The 20715-nt window shown below is 62.9% G+C and overlaps 2 protein-coding genes across 5 annotated transcripts in view; one reads left to right on the forward strand and one right to left on the reverse strand.

The window, feature by feature from the left end:
* The first annotated feature begins 77 nt into the window (after positions 1 to 77).
* On the forward strand, positions 78 to 5609 carry SLC19A1 (solute carrier family 19 member 1). The gene is made up of 6 exons (XM_032114921.1): positions 78 to 275; positions 2523 to 2824; positions 3517 to 4264; positions 4518 to 4710; positions 4794 to 4935; positions 5034 to 5609. Exons 2-6 carry the CDS (start codon positions 2609 to 2611, stop codon positions 5220 to 5222), a joined length of 1488 nt encoding a protein of 495 aa, XP_031970812.1. The 5' UTR covers positions 78 to 275; positions 2523 to 2608; the 3' UTR covers positions 5223 to 5609.
* Positions 5497 to 20715, reverse strand: part of COL18A1 (collagen type XVIII alpha 1 chain) — a 36429-nt gene continuing 21210 nt past the window's right edge. For 3 of the 4 annotated variants that reach the window (XM_032114915.1, XM_032114912.1, XM_032114913.1), the window contains 41 exons: positions 18456 to 19000; positions 15755 to 15835; positions 15605 to 15664; positions 15285 to 15423; positions 15084 to 15187; positions 14971 to 14997; positions 14704 to 14874; positions 14590 to 14616; positions 14439 to 14501; positions 14258 to 14344; positions 14064 to 14117; positions 13835 to 13984; positions 13669 to 13731; positions 13454 to 13498; positions 12408 to 12548; positions 12264 to 12326; positions 12134 to 12160; positions 11996 to 12040; positions 11813 to 11875; positions 11432 to 11467; positions 11272 to 11361; positions 11117 to 11146; positions 10980 to 11006; positions 10757 to 10819; positions 10539 to 10613; positions 10409 to 10444; positions 10240 to 10293; positions 9936 to 10001; positions 9709 to 9780; positions 9483 to 9516; positions 9291 to 9353; positions 9155 to 9198; positions 8938 to 9060; positions 8689 to 8842; positions 8485 to 8558; positions 8278 to 8406; positions 8063 to 8098; positions 7626 to 7886; positions 7345 to 7542; positions 6947 to 7062; positions 5497 to 6864 (listed from right to left, as the gene is read on the reverse strand). In XM_032114915.1, coding sequence (XP_031970806.1) covers positions 6651 to 6864; positions 6947 to 7062; positions 7345 to 7542; positions 7626 to 7886; positions 8063 to 8098; positions 8278 to 8406; positions 8485 to 8558; positions 8689 to 8842; positions 8938 to 9060; positions 9155 to 9198; positions 9291 to 9353; positions 9483 to 9516; positions 9709 to 9780; positions 9936 to 10001; positions 10240 to 10293; positions 10409 to 10444; positions 10539 to 10613; positions 10757 to 10819; positions 10980 to 11006; positions 11117 to 11146; positions 11272 to 11361; positions 11432 to 11467; positions 11813 to 11875; positions 11996 to 12040; positions 12134 to 12160; positions 12264 to 12326; positions 12408 to 12548; positions 13454 to 13498; positions 13669 to 13731; positions 13835 to 13984; positions 14064 to 14117; positions 14258 to 14344; positions 14439 to 14501; positions 14590 to 14616; positions 14704 to 14874; positions 14971 to 14997; positions 15084 to 15187; positions 15285 to 15423; positions 15605 to 15664; positions 15755 to 15835; positions 18456 to 19000 — 3950 coding nt within the window. In that variant the 3' untranslated portion in view covers positions 5497 to 6650. The remainder of the gene's footprint in view (positions 6865 to 6946; positions 7063 to 7344; positions 7543 to 7625; positions 7887 to 8062; positions 8099 to 8277; positions 8407 to 8484; positions 8559 to 8688; positions 8843 to 8937; positions 9061 to 9154; positions 9199 to 9290; positions 9354 to 9482; positions 9517 to 9708; positions 9781 to 9935; positions 10002 to 10239; positions 10294 to 10408; positions 10445 to 10538; positions 10614 to 10756; positions 10820 to 10979; positions 11007 to 11116; positions 11147 to 11271; positions 11362 to 11431; positions 11468 to 11812; positions 11876 to 11995; positions 12041 to 12133; positions 12161 to 12263; positions 12327 to 12407; positions 12549 to 13453; positions 13499 to 13668; positions 13732 to 13834; positions 13985 to 14063; positions 14118 to 14257; positions 14345 to 14438; positions 14502 to 14589; positions 14617 to 14703; positions 14875 to 14970; positions 14998 to 15083; positions 15188 to 15284; positions 15424 to 15604; positions 15665 to 15754; positions 15836 to 18455; positions 19001 to 20715) is intronic. The other variant, XM_032114914.1, reaches the window with a different exon arrangement.

The raw sequence follows: 20715 nt of genomic DNA on the forward strand, positions 1-20715 counted from the left end.
TCCGGAGGGGATTTGTCCCCGAACGGGACACACGGCGCAGCTCCTCCCTTTCCTGCCGCCCGCTGCACTCTGGGACTTGTAGTCCCCGCGCCGTCCCACACGTGGGGCGCGACTACATTTCCCGAGGTACTCCCCTACCCTCCTCCTCCTCCTCCTCCTCCTCCTCCTCCTGCTGCCGTGCCGCTGTCCGGGATCACCGCGGATCGGGCGAGGCGGCAGCGGGCAGCCCCGGATCCCCGCCTCGCCCTGGCCCATCCATGCCCGCCGCCCACCAGGTACGGGGTGCTGGGCGCGGGTGTCGCCGGGGCCGTGGCGTGCCCGGCGGGGTCCCCGGGATGCCGCCGGTGTTGTTTCCCCCGGGTGCTGGGGATGTGGGGTACCCCCAAACCCCTCCTCTGCCAGGTGCACCCCAAACCGCCCGCTCATCCCTTGGCGCCGGGCGGCGGGAGGCAGAGCGGGGCCCGCACGCTGGGCGAGGGTGTGTTTTCAGGAGCTTCCCACCCCTTGTTTTAGGGAAGGTGCCCCGGGGACTCGCGCACTGCCATTCGGCGTGGCAGCTCGCCACAGAACACGTCGTGCCTTGGCAGTGTCCCTTGTGTGTCACCGACACGCGGCTGGGGGTGTCCAGGGCTGTCCCCTCTGGACCGCGGTGGCCGTGGCTCTGCGGGGAGCTGAGCCTGAGCTCGGCCGCCCGTGTCACCTGTGACCCCGGGCTGACAGCGGTGTGTGGCGTGACAGGGATCCATGTCAAGGTCACACCCCGATAACCCGGTGACAAACAGGTTCACGCGGTGATAACGGGCTGGCTCTGCTGCCTCTCCCTCCCTCTCTCTTCTGCCTCTCCCTCGTCCCTCCGCTCCCTGGCTTGCGCTAGGGATGAAGGATGGAGCATTCCCTGGGACTCATGGCCACTCACCTCCAGCAGAGGAGCTCCAGGGATGTTCTGGAGAATTGGGTGCGACCAGATGCATTCTGGTCTGGAGTCCCTTTGTGTGTGGGGGGACACATGCTGGGAGTTAGTGCTCCTGGGAATGGAGCAGCTTCGTGGAGCTGCATCCTGCTTTTAGTGTGGATGGTTTCCTGTGGGCCGGGGATGCATGTGTGTGTCCCTCCTGGATGGGGACGGCAGGAGATGGGGAACAGAGAGTGGCAAACATCCCGTAGGGGTCATGGCGCACATGGCGGCGAGTGGCTGCCGCAGGTGACATCTGCAGCCCGGCTTGGGGACAAGAAGGCGATGGGGCAGAGTCCAGGCACTCGCGGCAGCAGTGGCCCCGGCACGGTGCTGGGGTGGGCGCTTGGCGGGGGTTAGTCCTTGCTCCTTGCCCCTTGCCCTTCCTGCCACAGTGGCAGGGCAGTGCTCTGGCCAGTGCCGGCCGGGCTCGCTGGCCGGTGAGTGACCAAGCACCTGCCTTGGTCCCCAGGGATCTGTTTAGGAGGTGGGGGCTGTTTGCCCAGCCATGAGCTGCGGGACATCGGTGTTTTGGTGATACTCAGGCAACCACGGGAATGCTGCTGGAGCAGTAAGTCCTCTCTGGGGCAAATGGGCATTCAGCTTTCTGTAGGTTTTGGTCACCACCAGCTTTCCCCTGCTGGCACTGGTGCTGGCTCATGTCCCTGTTAGTCCTGTGTTATCCGGCAGCAGGGAGGGATTATCCCACAGTTTCACCATGCATCATCCAGTGGGACACAGACTGGGACCATGAACTTTCTTGTTAATGACCGTGATTAGCTGTTCCGCAGTTATGAGGGTAATCAGGTTTCTAGACCTTGCTCCCGTGGTGTGGATTGGCATACGTGGAATTTTATGGCATGAAAAGTCACCTCAGTGAGTTCTTGTGGGAGTGGGGAGCACTGGGAGGACTCCCAGTCCAGGCCTTCTCCTGTCCCTGCCCTCATCCCATGACTGCTAATCAGGTCTCCTGGCGCTGCCAGCTTCCCTGCAGCCAAACCTCAGGATCTGAGCTTTTAATCCCCCTCTGGACCGTGAATCTCGTGGCATTTTGCATTCTCCCCAGGCTGGGCATTGTGTCCCACCGGGAAGAGCCAAGGGGCAGCCGCTTGCCTGCGGCTCAGCTGCAGCCCTGCCAGCTACTGAGTAACACGGGTGGCCCCGTGCCCTGTGTGCACATTAACTCACTTCCACAGCCAGCACATTCCCAGTGCCATCCCTTCCGGAGCATCCCCGGCGCAGGGCGTCTGCATCCCTCTGCCTCTGTAGCTCAGAGGGAAGCGTTGCTCCAGGAAGCGGCAAAACCCCACTGAGTCTCAAAGGGGAGGAAAAGGAGGTGATGGGAGCTGAGGATGCCCCACCGTGGATCCAGATGCTCCGTGCATCCAGGCTCCGGATGCACGTGATGTACGAGTGCCGCCCGAAATGACCCCCCCTGCTTCTGCACAGCGAGACGCACGACCGCTTTTCTTCTTCCCAGAACACCTCCTGGGGAGAAGGTAGTGGTATTTATTTGCCTTGCGATTCTGGAGGAATTTTGAACCTCTGCCAAATGCTGCTTTTTCCACAGAAACCGCAGCGCCCTGGTTTTCCATGCGTCCGAGAGCGCCTGCGGACAGAGAGGGGCTGCATGGTCCGACAGAGCCTGTGTAGCTGATGGCTCCCGGGATAATGCCGCTGCCCTGCTGCAAAGCCGTGCCCAGGAACAGTGATGGTGCCAAAAAGCTGGCGTCAGAGATGGTGCCAGACCAGCGCTGGAAGCTACAAGTCTTCTACCTCTGCTTCTACGGCTTCATGACACAGATCCGGCCCGGGGAGAGCTTCATCTCCCCTTATCTGCTGGGGCCCGACAGGAACTTCACAAAGGCGGAGGTGAGCTGTGGGCACCCGGTCCCCCACCCTGGTGTCCCCCTTTATGGCCATGATCACCATCCTGGCGCTGCCCAGAGCATCCCCCCGTGGCTCTGGGGTGCACAGGGGTGTCATGTCCTGGGCATGGTGGTGTGTGCTGGCTCGTGGTGGTGCTTTCTGGGGGGGGGAGGTGGTATGGTGTGCTGTGGGGCCCTGTCTCACTTGGCTGTGAGGTCACCCTGTCCCTGAGTGCCTGGCTCAACTTGCCCTGGCATGAAACCTCATGCCCAGGCTGGCAACTCATTTTGGGGGGCACTGCCCACCTGAGCAGCCTGTGGGATGGTGGGAGGGTGCCGGGCTGGGAGAAGCCACACCCCACCCCACTGGGGAGACCTTTCCATGATGGCACGGTGCACTGCCGGGCCGCTGGCAAGTATGGGGTTAGGCAAGGAGGGGCCACAATGTCATCGTCTCCCCACCAAGGGATGCTGGCCCCGATCCCAGCCGGCTGCTGCGTCTGTGGGAACGCTGCATTCCCGGCACGGGAGGGGGCCGAGGCTCAGCCAGACCCCCAGCCGGGCGCGCTGCTGGTCACATTCCTCCCCAGGAGGTGCTGCCGTGGGGGTCGGCAGCTGGTGCCCACAGAGCCCACAGGTTGGGGGGTGTCCCCAGGGATGTACCCAGCGCTCAGCCCCTCCTTGCCCTCACGGCAGGTGACCAACGTGATCACGCCGGTGCTGTCCTACTCCTACATGGCCGTGCTGGTGCCCATCTTCCTGCTGACAGACTACCTGTGCTACAAGCCCGTGCTGGTGCTGCAGAGCCTGAGCCACATCTCCATCTGGCTGCTGCTGGTGCTGAGCACCTCCGTCCTGGCCATGCAGCTGATGGAGTTCTTCTACGGCATCACCATGGCCGCCCGCATCGCCTACTCCTCCTACATCTTCTCCCTGGTCGCCCCATCCCGCTACCAGCGCATGGCCAGCTATTCCCGCTCTGCCGTGCTCCTGGGGGTCTTCACCAGCTCCGTGTTGGGCCAGCTCTGCGTCACCCTGGGCGGCGTCTCCTTCCTCACCCTCAACTACGTCTCCTTGGGCTTTGTCAGCTTCGGCCTCCTTCTCACCCTCTTCCTCGAGCGGCCCCGGCGCAGCCTCTTCTTCAACCGGCCCGGGAGGGCCGGCGACGCGGCTGCGCCCACCGAGCTGGACAGGATGGCCGGGGGGGAGGGCGGCGGGGGGACGCGGGGCTGGCGGGACATGGTGCTGTGCCGTATGCTGCGGGAGCTGGGAGCGCTGGCCAGGCAGCCCCAGCTCCGCCTCTGGTCCCTGTGGTGGGTCCTCAACTCGGCCGGGTACTACTTGATGCTGTACTATGCACACATCCTCTGGAACGAGATCTCTCCCACCGTGGACAACCGCCGGGTGTACAACGGAGGTGTGGATGCTGCCTCCACGCTGCTGGGTAACTCGCCTGGGATGGGGACACTGGGGGTGGGGGGGGACACTCACATCCTGCTGCATCCCCTGGGAATGGCTGGGGTCAGCAGGAATGTGGCAGGATGCTCCATCCCCCTGCAGCCCTTGGGAATGGTGGTCCTTACGGAATTTTTGGTGGTTTGGCATTGGGGACAATGTGATGATCACTGGGCTGGGTGCCAGCCCAGGTAGGGCAGGGGATCCTCGAGGAGCTCACAGCATCCTTCATCCCTCCCCAGGAGCTGTCACCTCCTTTGCTGCTGGCTACGTGAAGATCCGCTGGACGCTGTGGTCGGAGCTGGTGATCGGAGTGGTGACGGCATTCCAGGCAGGATTGCTCCTGCTCATGAACTCCACCACCAACATCTGGCTGTGCTACGCTGCCTACATCCTGTTCCGTGGCTCCCACCAGTTCCTGGTGCCCATTGCCATGTGCGTGGTGCTCCTGGGGACCCGCTCCCACCCCGGTGGCCAGGTTGATGCCAAGGGTTCACCAGTGCTCCTGTTTTTCCCAGTTTCCAGATTGCTACCTCCCTCTCCAAAGAGCTCTGCGCTCTGGTCTTCGGGGTCAACACCTTCTTTGCCACCGTGCTGAAGACCATCATCACCATCATCGTGGCCGACAAGAGGGGCCTGGGCTTATCCGTGCATCCCCAGGTAGGGGTGGGGGGCACCCGGGATGGAGGTGGTCCCTGAACAGTGCGGGATGAAGGGAAGGGGCTCCAAGTGCTGTTCTCCCCTCTCCTCTCGTGCAGTTCTATGTCTATTTTGGCTTCTTCACGCTGCTGGCTGTGGCCTACCTGCTGGCGGCCGTCGGCGTGGGCATCCGGCACAGCCGCCGCAAGCAGCCGGTGGAGCTGGCCCTGGCCAAGGAGCTGTGCCAGCTGCCCGTGGAGATTCCAGCGCAGGAGAAAAGCCCAGAGGCGGGCACCGTGCGAGCCTGAGCGCCGGCACCGCGACGCCATGGCCGGCTCTTGGCTCCCGAGGTCAGCATTGTCATCGTCACCGCGTGCTTGGCGTCCCGTGCCACTGCTGGTCCTTGGTGCTGCTCTGCTGAGGATGGAACCCTTGGGACACGTTTTCTGCTCCGTGAGGACAGGGCTGCGCCCCTTCCCCCTCCCCACACGTGGAGCGGGGGCAGGATTCCCACGGTGCCACCGCAGGAGTGTGGATGGGGACCCCATCCCGCTGCGCCCCCATCATGGCACAGAGCCGGGCTACAAGAGGATGTTTCTTTATTCAGTGCCTTTAGAAAATGGTTTATAGGACACAACGGATGACCAAAAAAAAAAAAAATAAAGATCCACAGGCTTTAAATTGCATTAATTACACAAAGTACAGTAGACTGTAAGAAATAGAGGCCGTGTGACTCGCACAGCTTTTATGGTAATCATTTCCATACAATAACAAAAAAAGCTAGTTACAAATTTCTCCTTTTTCTCTTCTTTTTTTTTTTTTGTTTTTTTTTCTTTTAGCACCTTGGATTTGCCCACACCAATTCCAACCAGCTTTGCTGTGCCTTCGCCATTTGAGCCCAGCAAAGGTGGCACGGCGAGGGGGGGTGGCAGTGCCACACGTGCTCAACACGCACACACACACAGAAACACATGCCAAGGGCACAGCTGCCCACGCCTCAGGGCCACCCTGTCACCCCAGTACCTGTGCTGGGCTGGCTGTGGCTGTACCTGGGCTGTGGGGGCACAGCCGGCGGTCCCCAGGGTGCATGGAGGGGATGGGGGAGACCGGACCCCCACCAGAGCTCTGCTGGCTGAGAGGTGGAGGTGAGGATGATGAGGGGATGAGCCTTACCTGGGGAGGATGGAGACCATCTGGGGGAGCCCCAGCACTGCCAAGAGAAAGTCCCATGGGTGCGGTGCTGGGGTTTTGGCTGGAGAAGACCCCATGGCCTCAGCAGCAGGGATTTGGGTCCAACCCCAAGCTCCTGGTGAGGACAGTGCGGGGCTGGGAGGCTGGTGAGAGAGCCCCCACAGGCTTCTGAGGGGGACAGCCCGCACTGAACTCTCCCTGCCGAGCATCGTCCCACCCAGCCACCCCAAAAAGAGCATCCGAGCAGGGAGGGGAACAAGCCGAAGTGGTTAAATATTAGGAGTTAGAAGAGGAGTGAGAGGAGGAGGAGGAGGAGGAAGGCCGCCAGCCCATGGCTGCCCTGCCCCAGGTGGGACCTGAGCCCCTGCCTACCCAGGGCAGGGGCCATGGCAATACTCTTTGGCTTCAGGTCTGCGGGAGAAGGAAACCCTGCGGGGCAAGAGCAGGCGCGTGGAGGGGGCTGAGGGGCCCAGGGGTGCCGGGGTGCAGGCTGGCCCGACCCTCCCTGGGGACACGGGGGGACTCAGGGGGCGCCAGGGCGCGTGTCACTTTTTGGCGGCGGTCATGAAGCTGTTCTCGATGCAGAGGACAATGAAGGCGTGCTGGCAGCTGCTGGCCGCCTGCTCCAGCAGTTTTCCAGCGGCCAGGGAGGAAGCCTGGCCGGTGACCGCACGCTCCTCAGTCCGCCACGTCTCACAGTAGCTCTCGGGCAAGCGCCGGCCCTTCGTATCCGAGCCATGCCAGACGCTCTTCTGCGGCCTGGAAGGGTGAAAGGTGGGTGGCTGCTGCTGCCCCGCCCTGCTCCAAACCCCATTTCCCCCTCGCTCAATCCTGCACTCACCATCCCGCATCCCGCAGGACATCCCGGCCATCGAAGGAGAGGATGCGGGCGCCAGCTCGCAGCGGAGCCCCGCTGCCCGTGAAAAGGGCTTCCCAGTTATTGAAGAGCACTTCATCCTGGTGGGGAGGGTGGGGAAATGGAGGAGGAGGGGGTTTAGCCCTGCCTGCGCTCCAAGGGCATCCCAGAAGCTCCAAGTCCCAGCAGCCTCTGGGAAGGAGATGCTTCATCATGGATGGAGGCTTTGATATGCTCTGCATCCCAGACCTCGGCAGTGCTGGGTTAATGGTTGGACTCTATGATCTTAAAGACATCTTCTGCAACCACAGCGACTCTGTGATCCTATTCTATAATCCCTCCGAGCTCGGAGAGCGTCGGGAAGGGGATGGGGACGCACTTACCCGGAGGTTGACGATGGGGACGGCGGCGCGGTCGGCCCTGCGCACGATGCTGTAGAGATCCTGCAGGCGCGAGGAGAGGAAGGCGCGGAAGGTGCCGGCCAGCCCCACCTGCCGGGCCTGCTGGAAGCACTGGAAATCGGCGCCCCGGATGCCGCGCATGCCGCCGCTCAGCGGGGTGTTCAGGGCCACCAGGTGAAGCTGCCAAGAGGGGACGACGGGGCTTGAGGGACACGGCTTTGGGCACCACCGTCAGCTCCCCTCAGCCGGCACGCGGCACTCACGGCGGGCTGGAAGTCCTGGTGCACGTGGGCGGCCACGGGGGCGGGATCTGGCCGGCGGTGGATGTAGTAACCATTGATGAGCTCGTGCTGGTGGTGGAGCAGGGGCTGCTCGGGCAGGCGGTGTTGGTTAGCCACCACCTCGTCCCCACGCCAGGGACGGGCGGTGGCCGGAGGGACGTGGTTGCGGAGGGGGTGCAGGGGCCCGCGGGGCTGGGGGCCAGCGTAGTGGAGGGTGGGCGGCTTGTCGTACACCTCATTGTCCTGGGGAGCGGGACATGGGATGAGGGGGGAGCGGTGCCCCAGGTGGGGACGGGGATGGAGAATGTTGGGGATGGATGGAGATGGTTGTGGGTGGATGGAGATGGTTGGGGATGGAATGAAGATGGATGAGGATGGAGGATAGGGATGAGGATGTGCACGGGGAACAGAGGACTCACCAGAGCCGAGCTGGGGATCACGTTGTGCTCCTCCAGCTGCAAGGGCATGGCACATCAGATCCCAGCTGCCCCCCTCTCCTCTTCCTCGCGCACAGGTGGGGGGACCCCGAGCAGCACCGGGAGTCACCAGCGAGCCCCCGGGGTGGTGCTGTCCGCGCTCCCCTCGAGCCGGGCAGTGCAGCCCTGGCCAGCTGCCCCCCAGCCCCCCCACTCACCAGCACCCTGCGGAAGCCCCCGCGCAGGCGGACGTAGAGCTCCTGCCGGTCGGTCAGGAAGACGAGGCTGCCCTCAGGCAGCTCGAGCGCGGCGCTCAGCATCGCCTGGTACGTGGGCACGGCCCGGAGCTGCCGGCACAGCCCGAGCGGGGCTCAGGGGTCGGCTGCCTGTGGCACAGGCAGCCCCTGCCCAGAGCCCCGACTCACCCCCAAGGACATCCCGCTGCTGCCTGGAGGTCCGGGGGGTCCTGGTGGTCCCGGGGGTCCAGGGATGCTGACAGCTGTGGGGGAAGGAGGGTGAGATGGAGAGGGCTGCAGCACGGGGAAGAATGCAGAGGTGCAGGGAGGGATACATGGGATGCAAGCAGGAATACAGGGGATGCAGGGAGGGGTGAGACAGCAGGTACTCACCTTGTCTGTGGGGACCTGGGAAGGAGGGTGGCCCGGGCGGACCAGGGGGGCCAGGGGGGCCAGGAGGGCCCTGCCGCCCCTCGTATCCGATACCAGGGGGACCCTGAGGTCCTGGAGGCCCTGGTGGCCCAACGACACTGTCCCCCTTGGGACCCTAGGCAGTGTGAGAGAACATCTGTTGGAGCAAAGCCTGCAGGGATGCCACCCCCACTGTGCCCCCCTTCACTTCCCTCCCCATGGGGTACTCACCGGCAGCCCGGGGTATCCCTGGGGCCCTGGAGGCCCTGGCAGTCCAGAGACTCCAGGACCATAGAGTGGGGTGCTGCCCGGCTCGCCCTTCTCACCCTTGGGACCTGCATCCCCCTTGTCACCCTGTGGGACGGCACAGTCTTAGGGTAAGCAGCTGGGGCACACTGGGTACCCCAAATCATGCTGGGTTCCAGCCACCAGTGTGCAAAGGGCTTACCCGCAGGCTGGCACCGAAGTGACTCGGGTCATAGGGAAAGTGGCCTGTGGAGAGAGAGAGAGGAGGGGAGAGGAGCCGGGATAGGCACGAGCCACCCCCTGCCTGCCACCTCTGCCATCAGGGACCGGTCATCTACCTGGAGGTCCTGGGGGTCCGGTGTCACCTTTCTCTCCCTTTTGTCCTGGGAACTGGTGGAAACCTGTGGGGAGTGGCACAGATGCCATCTCAGAGCTGCAGCTCTAAGGGAAGGAGGGGGTTTCCCCCCAGCCCTGCCTTGCTGAGGTTCCCCAAACTGTCCAGAGGGGCTGGGAGAGGGACGCCCCCTTACCGGGGAACGCCGGGTGGCCCGAGTCGCTGAAGGTCTGTGGAGATGCAAAGCAAGTGGCTGCAGAGACCGCAGCATCCTCGGGGACCCCCCCTCATGCTGGTGGCAGTCCCACGTGCCAGCCCCAGCCAGGATGTCACCAGAGCATCCTCAGTGCCCTCCAGGCAGGCAGGGGACACTGGGGGCCCAGTCCCAGCATGTCCAGCATGGTGACTGTGTAGATACTCACATTGCCATTGCTGTAGGCTATGCTGCCAGGTGGCCCAGGGGGCCCAGGGGGTCCTGGGGGGCCTGGGGGACCCTGTGGGGGGCAAAAAGGTTTGTCAAGGTCCTGCAAAGTGGACAGTCCCCACCATGGAGGGGGACACCGGCACCAGCCCCTGAGCGAGGGAGGCGTGCCCTTTGCCTAAGGGATTGGGGTCCTCGGGCCGGCAGCTGGGGGGTCTCAGTGCTCACCTGCAAGCCCAGCACGTCCGCGGGGTCGCCCTTCTCGCCCTTCAGCCCGTTCATGCCGGGACGTCCCTGCGGATGAGCAGCGCAATCAGCCCCGTCCCCGTCCCCCTGCCAGCCCCTGGTGTCACATCCGGTGCTCCAGAGTCAGCTCTGACACCCCGGCATCACCTCCGACACCCCGGCACCGCCCCATCCCTCAAGGACACAGCAGGGTTTGGGGCTCAGCGGGTGCAGGACGTGCAAACGGGGAGGGGGACGCGGTGGAGGCGATGGCCGGGGACGCAAACAAACCGGGAGCGGGTCTTACGGGTCTGCCCGGAAAGCCGATCTCTCCCTTCATCCCTGCTCGTCCCGGGGGACCCTGGAAGGGAGAGAAGACAAGGATGAGGGTGCTCAGTGCGGGGCACGCCCTCTGCCTAGGGACATTCCCATCCCTCCCCTGGGACACGAGGAGGAGGATGGTGACGGTGACTTACCGATGGTCCCATCGGGCCCCGCAGCCCCGGCTCCCCCTGCAAACAGTGGAGAGAGAAAGGGCATCACCACCGGGACCCCCTCGACACCTGCCCCGTGGGGACGTGCCCCCCACTCCTGCCAGGCACCCACCTTCTCTCCTTTCACCTTGGTGGTGACCGCGGTCCCGTCAGGGCTGATGGTGACGCCGGGCTCCCCCTTCTCCCCCTGCAAGAGAAGAGGAGGTGGGAGGGGACACGGAGGGACCAGGCTCCCTCCTGTGGTAGGGCTGGTGACACCTGGTGGCCTGGTAGAATGGGGGACCAGGAGTGTGACCACCCCAGGGGCTGCAGGTGGCCTGGAGCAGTTACCTTCAACCCCGGGGCGCCCTGGGGACCAGCTGACCCCTGGTCTCCTTTTGGTCCCACCGGACCCTGCAGGAAGGACACGGAGCCCACGTCATTCCCAACCCACCAAAGGCAGGCCCCACACCCCTCCTCCACCACCACCACTCTGCAGCAAAGCACAGCAGGAGCAGCCCCCACGGCTGTCACCAGGGCCACCCCGCGGTCCCCAGATGTGTCACCGACTCACCGGGAAGCCAGCGTGGCCTGGTCTGCCCTGCAGAGAGAAGCAGAGATGCTCCTAAGAGCAAACCCCCTCTTTCCAAAAAACGGGGTGCCCTCCTGGCACTGCTGAGGAGTGGGTACAGGTGGCAGGAGGGCACCTACCACTGGACCAGGAACAGCCACCAAGGATTTCTGCAAAAAGAGACAAAATGAGGTTTTTCCCCCAGTCTTGGCTCTGAAGCTCAGAGCTGCTGGCGAGGTGTCCCTCATGATGGCCGCTGGGAAGATCCCTTCCCCTGCCCTGTGCCACCACTTACATCTTCACTGGACACAGTGATGACCTGTCCAGGGGGACCGGGTGGGCCGGGGGGGCCGGGCAGCCCCACACCATCTTGGCCTCGCTCTCCCTGGAAGACACAAGCCATCAGCCCAGGGCCACCACTGGCTGGTCCCTGTCCTCAGCCTGGTGGCACCTACCTTCTCACCGGTGCTGCCTTTGTCACCTTTGGGTCCCTGGAAGGAGGAGCAGGAAGGTGTGAGCACCACGTGGAGCTGGGTTCTGGCTCACAGGTGGAGACTCCCTCCCACCTCCAGCTCCAAAAAATCCTTCAGGCAGCCCCACCTCTGCCTCCAGCTCCAGGCAACGAGCCGGGCTGCGATGATTTTGGATGGAGGTGGTTGCCGGTGGGGCAGCAAGGTGGTGGGGACAGGATCCTAAGGAGTGCGGGCACTCCTGGCACGCGGTGAGCCCACAGCCAGGAGGGGGAATTGTGGCTGCTGGGGATGGAGCTGCTGCAACCAGAGGTGCCCTGCCTGGAGTGGGGGGGTTATTCTGGAACTGGGGGCTGAGGCTCCTACCTGTGGCCCAGGGAAGCCCTCCAGGCCAGGGCGGCCGTCCACGCCAGGCATGCCGGCATCTCCCTGCAGTGGGAGGGGGAAAGGGCAGGATGCAGCCCCAGGTCGGGGAGCACAGCGGTCCTGCCCAGTGCCCTGCACTCCCAGGTGCTGGCACAAAGCCATCCCAACATCTCAGGCTCCTACCTTTGGTCCTGGCAAGCCGGGCTGTCCGGGGCTGCCGACCTCTCCCTGCAAGGAAAGAGGTGTCAGAGGCATCCCTACAGGCTGCCTGCAGGCTTCCTACATGGATGGAGCCAGGAGGGTGTTGGAAGGGGTCCTCACCTTCATCCCCGGCAGTCCTGGCACACCCTGCAAGCAACAAGGGGACCGTGGGCATCGGGGGATGGCAGGCGACACGGTAGCAGGGAATATCCCAGGATGGGGAGGAGGGAAGGGGCAGGAACGGCCCTACCTGTGGTCCTTCAGGTCCAGGTGGTCCCGGGGCAAATGACAGCCCTGAGCCCTCCATGTCACCCTAAATGCAGGGAGAAGGGGCTGAGCCGTGTCTGTCCCCGGCTCCAGCCCAGCCCAGCCCATCCCCGCAGTGACCACTCACAAATCCAGCCTCGTAGCCTGGCCCCGGTGGGCCCGGGGGGCCAGGGGGCCCAGGCTGCCCGCGGGGTCCGATGGGCCCGGGAAGGCCAGCTAAGCCCATTTCTCCTGGGGGTCCTGCTGGTCCCATCTCCCCTTTGTTGCCCTGCAAAGGGGACAAGGAGGGGACAGATGGAAGGGGGCAGTGGTCGCTGCCTGGAGCCTGCAGGCAGGAGGCAGAGCATCCCCTCCCAAATCCCTCTGGGACAGGACATGGATGCTCTCCCTGCTGCTCCCCTGTTTTGGGCTCTGTGGGAGGGGCATTGCCCAGCTCGGGCACCCTTCATCCCACCAGCTGCCCATGTAATGTCCACACTGGCCACCAGAGGCTCGTCTAAAATCATAAATGGGAATGTTTTTGCACGTGTGGCTGGCTCCGCAGCAGAGCTCAGCGCCAAGAAGGGATGCTGGCAGGCACTCCTGGGATTGCAGTGGGTCTGGAAGCAACAAGGTTGGACCTCACACCCTCTGCCACCCCATCTGCCCTCTGGGTGCTGCAGAAGTGCAGAAGCTTAGAATTAAGGTGAAGAAACCTTAATTTTTGAGGTTTTTGCCCCCAGCTCAGGCTGCAGCAGATGGTCATCCCGAGGGGCAGCATCCCAGCTCTAAGGAGCTCCCAGCAAACCTTCACTTCCCCCCTTGCAGATGCAGGGTGGAAGGAAGCTGGAGCAAGCAGGCAGGAGAGGGTGATGCAGAGAAGATGGGGTGTTTTCCAGTGGAGTGTGGGCACCTCTCAAGCAAACTCTCTTCTGTGTCTCAAAACATCCCCTTCGGCTTTCCTGCCCACTTCCTGATGTGGCAGTGCCTGGAGCAAAGCCAAGGTAGGGAGGCAGGAGCATCCTTTGTGGGGTAGCAGCTCCATGCACCCTCGAGCTGTGGCACTGATCTGGGAGGAACCCAAACAGCAGCACCCCCCTCCCCATTCCTGTGCAAGATGCCCTCCCCCCTGGCAACATCCCTGCCTCCAGTCTGCAACGGAGAACCCAAAAAACCCCACCCCAGGCACTGTACCTTGGGTCCAGGCAGGCCAGGGAGGCCGAGGTCACCCACGTCGCCCTGGGAAGGAGAAGGAGGGAGAAGAGGGTGTGAAGAAGCTGCCCAGCCCCAGGCAGGAGCAGAGTGGTGCTCCCCAGCACCGGAACTGGGGCCTTCCAGAGACGTGCCAGGGGTGCCAGCTGCCCCACGGGACAGCGGTGACGCGCTCCTGGGGCACGTGGGACACTCACCCGCTCTCCTTTGGGCCCCGGCTGCCCGGCCTCCCCGTCTCTTCCTGGAGGACCCTGAGGACCCTGTAAGATGCCAGGACATGGTTCCAGCACAGAAAAACCCTGAGCCCCCCACCACCACAGGGTGGACCTGGGATAGGTCCCCTTGGCCACCCCATGGACCTACCGCTGGCCCCGGGGTCCCGGGGTTCCCATCCCTGCCCGGCAGCCCCGGTGGTCCCGGCAGGTCCGTGCGGTTCATCCCAAACCGTCCTGGCTCCCCTGGCAAACCGGGCACGCCAGGCGGCCCTGGGGGACCAGGTGGCCCTCGTGGACCCTAGAAGAGACGTGGGGGACCATGGCTGAGGGTGTCCCCCCACTCCCAGCTGGCAGGACAGGCACTCATCCCCACTCACCCGCAGGCTCTCCAGGTCACCGCCGAAGCCAGAGCCCTCCATGTCGATGAAGGTCTGGGGGAGAAGCACGAGGGTGATGTCAGGGCACCCAGTGGCACTGGGGCTGGCTCAGGGGCTGGTGGCAGCACTCTGCACCTCTATGGCTTGATGTACCCTCCCATCCCTCAAACCCCTGTGTTCCAGGGGGCACCCACCAGCTTGTCACTCTTGGAGGAGGGTCCTGGTGGTCCCGGAGGGCCGGGCGGTCCAGGGGGTCCCCTCGGCCCCACGCCTGGGTCACCCTGGCACAGAGGACAGAGCGCGGTTTGGGGGTGCAGCCAAGCTGGGGCTGAGAGGAAGGGGGGGCACGTTCTGCCCCCCAACACCGGCACTCACCTTCTCCCCCTTCTGGCCCGGCTCCCCCGGCATCCCGGGGAACCCTGCGGGCCCCATTTCACCCTGCAGAGGGGAGCAGTGGGGGGTCAGCGGGAGGCAAGGCAAGGGGGTGGCTGTCCCCCCTCACCCCGCCACCCCCCGCCCCACTTACGGGTTTGCCGTCCTCGCCAGGATCTCCCTAGGGACGGCAGAGAGGGGACACGTCAGTGTGCGGGTGGGTTGGGTGGGGGGACAGGGGACACCCCCTGGGGAGGAATTGACTCACAGGCTCGCCGTCCCTGCCAGGGGCTCCATCCTTCCCTGGTGGCCCAGGGGGGCCGGTGACCTGCTCCACCACCGAGCCATCAGCGTGCTGAGAGTGGGTCCCAGGTGGTCCAGGGTCACCTGGCTCTCCTTTTTGTCCCTTGGAGCCAGGGTAGCCAAATCCAGCACTGCCCTGCGGAGGGGAGGGAGGCAGGGGTGGCTGGCAGGTCCCTGAGGTGGCAGCCCGGGTAGAGCATGGCTCTGCGCCAGCTCCCTCAGCCATGCTCACCTTGACGCCCAGGTCTCCCTTCTCCCCCTGAGGATCAGAAACAGAGAGGAGCAGGTATCAAACACAGACGTGTCACTGGCACCCTTGAGCCCCAGGGACCGGCTCTCACCCACCTTTTGACCCTTGACACTGCCTGGCCCCACGATGCCACCGGTCCCTGAGTCCCCCTTCAAGCCGCGTTCACCCTTCTCCCCCTTTTCGCCTTTCCGGCCGGTGCCTGTGGGAAAGGAAAGGCCCCAGGCGTGCTTGGGGACGGCCACAGCACCACATCCCCACTTGTGCGCCCCGGGGAAGGGGAAAGCTGCCGGAATTACCTCCCGTGGAGACCCGCAGCGTCTCCTCCGCCCCGGTCCTCTCGGCCTGCTGCAGGGACCCCCCGCCACTCCTCGGGCCGCTGGCCCCCGCCACGGGGGGGGAGGTGACGGGGACAGCGTCCACCAGCCCTGGGACACCCTGCGCCAACAACGAGGGGACACCGTGGCACCGTTCACCTCCCGGCGCCTCCCCGTAAGGGACCGGTGCTGGGACACCACCAGGCACCCCGTGACCTCGGCCGTGCAGGGCACTCAGCCCTCCTCAGCACTAGAATTTCAGGGTGCCACCCTGAGTGCAACACCCGCAGGCAGCAACTCACCTCCACCTTGCCCGAGGGTTGCTGTCCACGTTCCATCCCGCTGCCAAAATCCCCAGAGACCTGTGTGTGCCGTGCAGAAGGGGTGAGGGCTGAGCTGGGAGCACGGTGGGGACACCCCCGAGCTGCCCCAGCCGTGCTGCCAGCGCTCACCTCCGCGTCATCCTCCTCTTCCTCGCACTGGCGCTCGGCTGCCCGTGGGTCCCCTCGGAGCTTCAAATCCGCAATCACCCCCTGGAAGGAGACCACAGATGGGTGGGGGACACGGGCAGGCCACCGTGCCACTCGGCCACCATGTCCTCAAGTGGGAGAACAAGGATGAGTAAGATCTGCTGTCAGCACTGCGAGCAGCTGGAAGAGGTCACCGCCCAGTCGGGGGCATTTGCTTGTGAGAGGAGTTGATGTAATTTTTTATAATATATAAACAATATATTTATAATATATTTATTATATAATTTAATCTATTTATAATTCATTTGTGTTATGTCACAGCCAGCCTGGCTGAACGGCAGCTGCCCCTGATCCTTGTTTTCCTAAGCTCACCACGTTTCCTTGCCCGGATGTGGCGCGCTGCGCTTTCAAGCCAGCCCAAATATTATTCTGGGTGTCTCGCCCAAAGAAGAGACACCGAGGGGGAGGTATCTCCTCTCTCTGAGCTCACTTTCCAGCGTGATCCCCTGCTCCTCCCCATTGGGATCAGACAGATGGGCAGCATCCCAGCTCGGCAGACTCCCGCCCCAACAGCATCCCCGTGTCCCACCCTGCAGCGGGACCCAGCCTGGGCTCTGGGATGTGCTGGGTGAGCCTGCTTGCAGTGAGAGCCGTGGGGTTCAGGCTGGTACCCACACGCCCTCTCCTGTTGAGGCCGGGATGCTACCGGGGTTTGCCTGAAGGCAGCACCCTTAAGAAGGGATTTGTGGTGGTTTCTTGTATAAACAAGTGGCCTGGATGCACACGGTGCTTGCAAAACACAAATAAATAGTAGGGAAGTGCAGATTATCCCAGGAAATACAACACGTGGGCTGCAGGACCTGCCAGCTGTCCTTGTGTGGGGCAGGGCAGCCAGCTGTGGCCAGGGAGCCCTGGGGAGAGGGGAAACAAGGAGCACAGCCAAAAGATCCCTGTAAAAGCTCTGCTGGGTGTCTGGCCGGGTCCTGGCCGCTACCTCTGCTCAGCCCACGTGGTGCCAGCTCTGGCACGTGGCTTGTCCGGCCGTGCTGGTGGTGCTGGGCAGAGGCTGCAAGGTTGAAACCTGGGGCTTTCCAGAGGCATTGGGGAACCATGGAGAGCCAGTCCCAAGCCCCGAAGCGAGGCAGTGCCACGAGGGATGGTTATGGGCCCCTTTGCAGCCTCTTTGTGCCGATAAAGAGGGCAGCAGCACCACAGATCTGACAGTGAATCCATAGAATCATGGAATCACTGAGGCTGGAAAAGCCCTTTAGGACCATCGAGTCCAACCATTAACCCAGCACTGCCAGGTCCCCCACCAAGCCAGGTGGTCCCCAGGTGCCACACCCAGCTGCAAACAAGCCCTCCTGCCACCAGCTGACACCCCACTTGCCCCCTTGAGTTGTCCCAGGGGCTCCTGCATCACCCGCAGGCTTTGCCCCTCCAGGTGTCCTGCCACGGCCACGGAGGCAACTCAGGAAGGAGCAGAGGTGCCAGGACACCCCTCCAGCTGCCTCCCAGCAAGTTCATCCTGGGGCTTGACCCAGGGCCAGGTTTTAATCTGCTTGCTGCCCCGTTAGTTCCAGATAACGCGAGGCAGGGCTGGACAGTGATGGAAACACCACGAGGCGGTCAGATGCCGCTCCCCTCTCACCCAGCCAAGGCCTCCTTCCCTCCATGGCCACTACTCCCCATGGGAAAACCGGGGGCGGGCAGTGGGATCACGGCTTGGCAAGCTGGGGAGCATCACCTGCTAGAAGGGTCTGCTCTGCTTCAGGCGGTTGCCGTGCCCTCCATGTGGTGCCAAACCCCTCCAGCTGGGGACAGGAGCTCCTCCACAGCCGTGACCTGGCCCTCCCAGCATGTTCAAGAGCAAAGAAATTGCTCTTCAAGAGCAAAGAGTTATTCTTCAAGGGACCAAGGCGAATCCCAGTGCAAAGCAGTTTGTAGCCCAGCAATGATTAACCCCTTCCTGGGAGAGCTTTCCCTGCCCAAAGCCATTCCAGTGGGAACGTGGCAGCATGGTCAGGATGATGTTTAAGCTCAGAAACGTGCTCTGCAGAACTCCACGGGAAAAACATCGCTCCCCTCAGCAGAGCCTCTGTTGCTGGGCAAGTCCTGCTCAGCCCAGGATAAACCTGAACATTCCTTTCCTCAAGTCCTGCAGGGGATTTCCATGTCAGCTGGGCATTTTCCCCACACTTTCCACAAACCTTATCTGGAACACGAGTCCTGCTCAAAGCACGGGCTGAGCTATCACATCCTTCCTCACTCTCCAAAGTCTTCCTGGAGATAGCGCCCAACATCAGCCAGCAAAGATATGCTCCAGCCCAAGCATTTTTTCCATCTAAGAGAGACATTTTGCCAGCCAAACCAGCTCCTCCACCAAAGGAGCTGGGTATTTTAAGCAATGGGGAGATCTGAAGAGGCTCTGCGTGTTCACTGGGAAAAGGCAATGGTGGGAGCTGCAGGGCAACCCCACGTCCTCCTGCCAGCCCAGCTTGAGAGCTTTGCCTTGGTGAGCCCCAAGACATTAAATCGGTGGCATCTCAAGCCACCTTCCCCTCCACCTCTGGTGTCCCCTTCCCCAGGGACACACATGGAGCTGGTTGTCTTCTGGGCATGGGCGGTGTCACATCTCTCCAGGCTTCGGGGAGACACTCCTCGGGGTGACCCAAGCTCTTACCTGGTATTTATCCGGGTCAGCCCCTCCAGCCTGAGCGACAAAGAGCCCGGAGCCCTCTTCCAGCTCCATCTCATCCGGGGAGCGCTCGAAGTGGACGCGCTCGTGCTCCTCGCAGTCCAGGTACAGGACGACCTCCTCCTCCTCCACGCTGATGGCGAAGCGCGTCCACTGGTTGAGCAGGGTGGGCACGGTGAAGGTGGCGGCCGGGTAGGAGCTGGGCGAGCCCGGCTCCGTGTAGTAGAAGATGATCTGCTGCTGGCCCGCCCGCAGCTCCGAGAGCTTGACGCCCACGTAGATGATGCTCTGCGACGAGTCCGTGACGGCAAAGAGCACGCCGGCCCGGGGCGTGGTGGGCTGGATGTGGAACAGCAGCGAGAAGTCCCGGTAGAAAGGGCTCGGCAGGTGGTACCGGGCCACCTGGCCCGTGTTGGCGTTGGGACCGAAGACGTAGCCAGGGTTGTTGTCGGGGCCGTAAATTCTGTGGATCTCCTCCGTCGGCGGGTCCCCGATCAGCTCCAGCAGGCTGACCTCGGCATTCAGGCTCTCTGCAGGGACGAAGGACAGGGGATGGTCTCAGCCAGCCAGGCAAGGATGGTCACTCAGCAAGGACATCCCTGCCCGTGCCTCCCAAACACCCCACCCTTCAGTGGCTCCCTTTGCTCACCCTTCCCAGCGTTTGTGCATTGGCCAAGGCAGAAACCTTGAGCTGCTCCCAGCACACCTTTCGGATGAGTCTCCCAAAATGCCCCCCATTCCCAGCTGCTGGGCCTCCATCACAGAATCACAGCATGACTTGGGTGGGAAGGGACCTTAGAGATCATCTCATTCCAATCCCCCTGCCATGGGCAAGGACACAATGCACTAGACCAGGCTGCTCAGATTCCCTGGGATGGGATAACACCAAAGGGGTCTTGTCCACGCTAGGGGGATGCTGCTGGAACACCAGAATGCCGAGCCACCATGGAGCCCCAGGGAAGCGTGTTGCATCCACACTCATTCTGGGATCACGGTGACCCCTCGCGTCATCCCAGGACAAGATCCTACGGTCACCCCAGCTGGGAATAAATCAGAGCCATCCCCTCGCAACACCCTGGGAACGCGTCTCAAGCCAGCTCAGCTTCCCAGATGCTCTCAATTTGGAGGTCGCCTCCTTTCCCAACTCCTGTTGAGAATTAGGGAATTAGGGAAGTTCTGCTGGAGACCGTCCCTCTACCCGGCGCAGCTGAACATCTGGTCGGGGCGAGCCGGCGCTGTGTCCGCCAGCTCCCGTTGTTCTGGCAGCCAGCACATCCTCATCGCCCACACACCGGGCGCTGGATTCCTCCTCTCCTATGTCAACCGCGCGGGGCCGGTGCCAGCTCCATGGGAGTGAGCACGCCCGGTGCTTTTTAACCTCTCCTTTCCTGGGAGGGAGGAAACCCAACCACCCTGGCTCCGAAACTGCCGAGGGATCTGCACTGGGAACACATGCTCAGTGCTAATTTTTGTCCCGATCCCGAGTCAGGAGCAGCAGCTGACACAATTCAGTGTCCCCAGTTCCATCCCTGGTTTTCATGTGAGCAATGGGGAGTGGGGGGAAGCAGAGGTGTATCCTGAGGTATCCTGGGCTGATCCTGGAGGAGGATCAGCCAGGAACTTCCACCCAGCTCTGCAGCCCGGCATTGTCCTCCAGAGCTCTTCAAAAAAAAAAAACGGAAAAGAGAAAGAAGGAATGGGCCCAGCCTTGCCCAGCCCGAAAGGAAAACACGTCTCTTGGGATGGTGATGAAAACCTGGGTGCCTCTTCCAAAGCCTGGGGGACATGGAGCATTCCCAGGCTGCCTCCGCTGCCAAGCCCCAGTGCCAGCGCCAGCCCCATGACAGGGACCCAGCAGTGGGGACATTAGAAGTGCCACCAACTAAAGGTGGGGGCAAATTTTCGCTCTGCCAGAGCCAGACCCACTGATCCTCTGAAACTCTGGCTCTGAAACTGCTCTGTGTCCACCCTGCTCCCCAAGCCCTCAGTCCCCCCCAACCTTGGCGCCCCAAAACTGAGCACCTGGCTGGAAGAAAATCTCCCTCTGGGTCTTCCACCAGTTCTAGCCCCTTCACCTGCCCTGCACTGGGGTCAGGCTTCCCCACAGGGCATCCCCAGTCTGCTCAGAGGAGAACTTGTGGACCTTGGAGCCCAGCACCCTTTCACTCCCAGCTGTGCACAGTCCTACACCAAAAAGGATGGGGTGAGCGAGCGGGGCTCCCCCAGACTCTCAGCCTGTCACCCA

This window comes from Corvus moneduloides, chromosome 7 (assembly GCF_009650955.1).
Source record: "Corvus moneduloides isolate bCorMon1 chromosome 7, bCorMon1.pri, whole genome shotgun sequence".
NCBI lineage: Eukaryota > Metazoa > Chordata > Aves > Passeriformes > Corvidae > Corvus > Corvus moneduloides.